At 44.1% G+C, this 6000-nt stretch overlaps 1 protein-coding gene across 1 annotated transcript; it reads left to right on the forward strand.

The window, feature by feature from the left end:
• The first annotated feature begins 793 nt into the window (after positions 1-793).
• On the forward strand, positions 794-5994 carry LOC116384532 (dnaJ homolog subfamily C member 11-like). Its single transcript, XM_031849314.1, has 16 exons — positions 794-919; positions 1614-1743; positions 1913-1986; positions 2093-2194; positions 2415-2543; positions 2662-2784; positions 2904-2977; positions 3070-3259; positions 3437-3522; positions 3781-3897; positions 4008-4163; positions 4457-4526; positions 4671-4728; positions 5358-5500; positions 5648-5777; positions 5895-5994. The coding sequence occupies exons 1-16, from the start codon at positions 794-796 to the stop codon at positions 5918-5920; spliced, it is 1734 nt and encodes a 577-aa protein (XP_031705174.1). The 3' UTR covers positions 5921-5994.
• The last annotated feature ends 6 nt before the right edge of the window (positions 5995-6000 follow it).

Genomic DNA, 6000 nt, shown 5'->3' on the forward strand with positions numbered 1-6000 from the left:
TATAGATGAAGCTACCTAACCTAGCTACCTAGCTTCACCATAATAGGCAACATTGAAATTCTGCATAGGTTGATGCATCACTAACAATAATCTGTATATTAATGTATAGAATGGTGGAAGAAGTTTATAGATCCTTTACAAAATACAAAAAAAAAATACTCCTTTACAAGTAAAAGTCCTGCATTCAAAATTGTACTTTAGTAAAAGTATTGTGAGCAAAATGTATCGCTCCTGTCAGTAGCATTTAATTTGTTTAAAAATGAGCATTACTGTAGCATTTAAACGTTGTACGGTGCTTCAGTATGTACTTAGTTACATCTCACCAGTTATATAACAACATGCCCAAAGGGGGCATTCTGCAAAATGTGTACTTTTTAGTTTAGTTTTGATATTTTTAAGGGAACACCACCTAAAATTAAGAATTTCAACATGTTATTTCCATGCCCTATTGGGAAGTTCAATCAATATTTGTGACCATGAGCTGCTCTCTCTCAAAGCTAGATGAGCTTCATTTTATTGGGGTGTTCTCAGTACTGTAAAAGAAACTGCCAGCATATACTCAGAACATCTCAGTGTCCTTTACAACATCTCTCCCAACGGTAGTGTTTTCAGTGAAAAAGAAAAGAGAAAACGTGTTTACACTCTGCCAAATACAAAACCGTCTAAAAAGTAAGAACACTCTTCTAAATCGTTCTTGTATGGAGGTATCAAATCTGTCAAAGCTCTGATTTCGAACGCAAACACACCCAGCAGAGGGCGACAGAACAACTTCCGGTCCCAACTTGACTGTCCAATGAGCTTCCAGATCACTGGACGGGTGGGCGGGACCATACCAAACGCAAACATGGCGGCGTCCTTAGATGATGATTTTGAGTTTGATAACCAGGACTACTACTCTCTGCTCAACGTCAGGAAAGAGGTATGGCTCATTCAGGTTTGCAGTGAAACCGAATGGTGACGGAACTTTTCCCGTGACTGTCGGGTAGATTTCCATTGAGAAACTGCTCTACAGTCGGTGTATCTCCTCCTCCAGTTCAATAACGGGCTTCTTCATCAGCACCATCATCCGTGGAGGTTGACACCGGGTTGATGCAGCAGAGGCATGATAAGCAGGACATTTCAGCATCTACTTTACTTGAATGCAGGCGGTGTTTGCACATTAGAGTGTGTTTGCAAAAATAACGTCTGCTCCGATGAGCACCTTCTCAAATCAGGCCTGACAAGGACTTGTTCTTGGACGTTCAACAGGATAATGTTAGACACCATATAGCCTAACAGGATTTAAGCTGTCATTCTTTTAATTCAGTGTTTAAATGTCAGTGAACTGTAGCTGCTTTTCAATCTCCTTAAAAATAAGATGCTTTACTGCAGCAGGTTTGTGTCAGCACCCAGGAGTGGAGCTGGAATTACTAGTTGAATTAGTTGAACTGAGTGAAAATTAATATGCAATTATTTTTCAAGAAAAAATGCAACAAAATAGCTGGTTCCAGCCTCTCAAAAGTCAATCAACAATAAATCAACAAAGTATTTTTGTCGGATTAATCAATGATGAAAATAAGTGTTAGCTGTAGAACTTACTCAGTGGTGAGACCTGCCCCGCTTTCTTGTCACAGGCTACATTGGAGGAGCTAAAGGCTTCATATCGGAGGCTGTGTATGCTCTACCATCCCGACAAACATCGAGACCCAGAGCTGAAAAGCCAGGCCGAACAGCTTTTCAACCAGGTGCACCAGGCATATGAAGGTAAGGACGCTTGGCCTGCAAGTATGCACCAATTGGGATTTAAACCATTTAGTTCAACATTTTTATTGATATTGTTCTCAGAAAACAGACATTTAAAGCACAACAAAATCCAGACAGAAACACAAAACACCGACATAAACTGAACTGTTATTTCTCTCTTTCCCTTCAGTGCTAAGCGATGCTCACTCCAGAGCCATCTATGACATCTTTGGGAAGAAAGGGTTGGAGGTGGAAGGCTGGGAGGTATGTATTGTGTCTAACATAAAGCTTTTGTGGTTTTGCTGCTACATTATACATACTTAACATATCTTCATTACCACTACCGTATGATGATGATGATGATGTGTAGGTGGTGGAGAGGAAGAGAACTCCAGCAGAAATTCGAGAGGAGTACGAAAGGCTGCAGAGAGAAAGAGAAGAGCGGAGACTGCAGCAAAGAACTAACCCCAAGGTGTTCTCAGTCACAACTACACTGCATTCATCTGTCAACTTCACCACTTTCAGTGTATTTCTCGTGTGGGCTATTCAGATATTACTAAATACATTGTGTAAAACAATTACACTTTGGCCCGTAGATGGTTTCCACATTCATTTCATTATGTCCGTCACCCTTTTCCTTCTCTCTTAATTCATTCTGTCAATCTCTCCCTCTTCACTCACTCGTTGTTCAGGGCACAATCAGCGTGGGTGTGGATGCAACAGACCTGTTTGACCGCTATGATGAGGACTTCGAAGAGATGCCAGGAGGGGGATTTCCTCATATTGAAATCAACAAGATGCACATTTCCCAGTCCATAGAGGTACAACAAAAAACACACACTCACTTAGCGTTTGCCTTCCACACGGCTTCTTACCTAAGCCAGGGTCTCTGTAGTACTGTCTTGTTTCATCAGGCGTAACTTTCCTGTCTCTCTTCAGGCTCCTTTGACGAACTCTGACACAGCAGTGCTGTCTGGGTCGCTCTCTACACACAATGGGAACGGAGGGGGCAACATTAACATGACCGTACGGAGGGTTACTTCAGCCAAGGGCTGGGGAGAGGTACACACACATGCATATAAAGTGCATGTGTTGAATAGGATAAGGACAGATTGTTTTAGTAATTTTGCCACAGATTTGCCCGCATGCAATCACATGTTTCTGTGCATGTGTCTCTGTAGGTGGAGTTGGGTGCAGGAGACATACTTGGACCTCTCATTGGGTTAAAGGTGTTTCGCAACCTCACTCCGCGGTGGTAAGACCTCACTGTTTGACTAAAATACCTACTCTTTCAACACTATTCTCTGGCTCTTTTAATGTCCTCTCTTTTACCTCCTCTCTGTGCAGTTTCTTGACAGCCCAGTGCGGTTTGCAGTTCTCTCCTCGAGGTTTGCGACCAAGCTGTTCCCTGATGACCGCACGCCACCTGGACCAGAACACCATGGGTTACCTGCAGTGGCGCTGGGGGCCCCACAGCGCCATGACCACCAGCCTGGTCCGAGACACAAAGAGCAGCCATTTTACTCTAGCTCTGCAGGTACACACAAACAGAAGCGCAAGAACAGATGCATTTACACTGTAGACAGGCAGGTATATACTGTACAGTGCACCGCTACCTGCTGTCAAAACTGTTGGACTTACTTAACCCTGATATTTGCTATAATTTCACTCTATATACTAATATGCGATTCTCTCCCTACACCACCTCTTCCAGCTGGGCGTGGCTCATTCCTACCTGATGATGAGCTACCAGTACAAGTTCCAGGACGAGGACCAGACCAAAGTGAAAGGCTCTGTGAAGTACGTCTGTCTGCTTATCCGTTCTCCAGAGACTTATTGTCTGTTAATCAGCTGGTTTACCGGGCAGGCAGTGTGCAAAAATCTGGCAATGCAAACAAATTATATTCTAATAATAGGCTGAAGTAATTTCCTTGTCAAAGCAACAGAAATTCAATTAAAGAAACTGCTTCACTCTGTCCTACTCTGCCTGTGTTACTGACATCAGTAGCTGCCTAACTCTCATGGTCTCTGTTCATTTTTGTGTTCCTCCATTTCCAGGACGGGCTGGTTTGGCACTGTTGTGGAATATGGAGTAGAGAGGAAGATCAGCCGACACAGTGTCCTGTCAGCCACTGTCAGCATCGGGGTCCCTCAGGGAGTCACACTCAAGATCAAGTACTGGTCACCCCAAAATATGATCTCATTCTCTCACGGGTTCTTATCTGCCTGCATCGTTCTCTAATGTGTGTGTGTGTGTGTGTATTTGTGCTGGTGTTTCCGTGCAGGTTGGCGCGTGCCAGTCAGACGTACCTGTTTCCAGTCCATCTAACGGACCAGCTGCTGCCCAGTGCTGTCTTCTACGCCACTGTGGGACCCGTGCTGCTCTACATGGCCATCCACAGACTGATCATCATCCCATACACACAAGCACAGAAAGAGCAGTCAGTACCACTCCTGTCCTCATCACCTCTCACACTCAATCAGCATCTGACTTTGCCAAAAACTTGACAGGGAATGGATCTTAACTTACCGTTGACCAACGTTCCCCTTAAGTTTTGCATATTTTTTTTTTTAAACAAAGTTTAGATAGTTTGATTATGGAACTACACGGCACTGAGTTGGGCAAGGATACAACATTTTGGGAGGGTTTCTCTCACACTGGCACTGTCATCACAGACAGCCTCCACAGTGAATCCCAGTGGGTGATTGTTGATGTCTGCTTTGTGCTTCTCAGAGATCTGGAGCTGCAGAGGAAGAGCTCAGCCACAGACATCGCCAAGAAGAAGCACGAGGCAGAGTCTGCTGTGAGTATTCGCATGCATGCGTGTGTGGCATTGATTATTGTTTCTAGGTTCACTCCTCATCTTGTCTGAAAATCTCTCTCCTATCCTGTTGTATTTTTGTTCTCCTCCACCCCTCCTCCTTTGTCTCCCTTGGCTCCTCTGCAGGTTCTGCTGATGCAGGAGTCTGTGAGGAGAATCATAGAAGGGGAGGAATCCAAGATGGGTGAGGAAACACACACACACACACACACACACACTCAGACGCTACACTAGGGTGCGAACTGAGAACCTTTTTTTTTTTTTAGTTTGCAGCCAAAACTTCGTAAAAATCTAAATGTGTAATTCTAACACCTGCTGAAGCTCCAGGATTCTTTTTTTTTCTTCTAAGCCTGACATCCGTCATCTGCTGCTGTGAAGCAACGTCTGACGATGTCGCCCATCTCCATGCTGCAATGTTTAAATAGGTTACGCTTGTAAATCTGTGCCGTGTACACTGGCATAAATCAAGACTGTAATTTCAGTGTGCTAATGGATGTCCTGTTATATTTGTTGAGAGCGGTGTTTATGAGGCGTGTTCACAGCACTTTCTAGATGCTCTGTCCAAAAAGGAGAGGGAGACATTGTTATATAGTAATGATATCAAGCTATAGTAGCAGGACTGTTGTTGTGCCACAGCTTATATCATTATCGTACCACAATATCGTATCATTGTGCACTCCTCATGTCTGTCATATCCTAGAATTACTCCAGTCTGTCTGTACTGCTCTCTGTTTTGGGCATCATAATTCATATGTAAACACAGCTGAAGTTATATGAAAGCATGAAACGCTTACATTGTATGTCACTGTCTAGGTCTGATCATCCTGAATGCCTGGTATGGAAAGTTTGTGTCAGACACCAGCCAGAAACAGGAGAAAGCAAAGGTCATCGATGTCACCGTGCCTCTGCAGTGCCTGGTCAAGGACTCCAAACTCATTCTCACCGAGACCCCCAAGGTGTGTGTGTGTGTGTGTGTGTGTGTGTGTGTGTGTGTGTGTGTGTGTGTGTGTGTGTGCGTGTGTGTGCTTAGTTACATATCATTTTTAGTCCATTTGACTATCATAAATCTGTGACATGCGTATGCATTGTTCAACTGTGTGCAGGCAGGGTTGCCGGGCTTCTACGACCCCTGCGTAGGAGAGGAGAAGAGTCTGAAGTTACTGTACCAGTTCAGAGGTGTCATGCACCAAGTCATCTGTGCAGACACGGAGTCACTACGGATACCCAAGCAATGTTAGTATGCAGCCACTCTACCCCAGAAGACCCAGTGTTATAATCACGTACCTGCACGCTACTACAGTAGACGCATGCAGCCATGTTCAAATGATTTCTTTATTTTTGTCTTTTCAGCTCACAGAATTGAGCCCGAGTCCTAGGAGCGCACCACTGTTGTAGCATCAAGAGGGCAAAATCCAGATAAAGCAGACTTTGTGTCAAATGATGAACCCAAGAATGG

This window comes from Anarrhichthys ocellatus, unplaced genomic scaffold, assembly GCF_004355925.1.
Source record: "Anarrhichthys ocellatus isolate YVR2014 unplaced genomic scaffold, GSC_Weel_1.0 scaffold1, whole genome shotgun sequence".
Lineage (NCBI taxonomy): Eukaryota > Metazoa > Chordata > Actinopteri > Perciformes > Anarhichadidae > Anarrhichthys > Anarrhichthys ocellatus.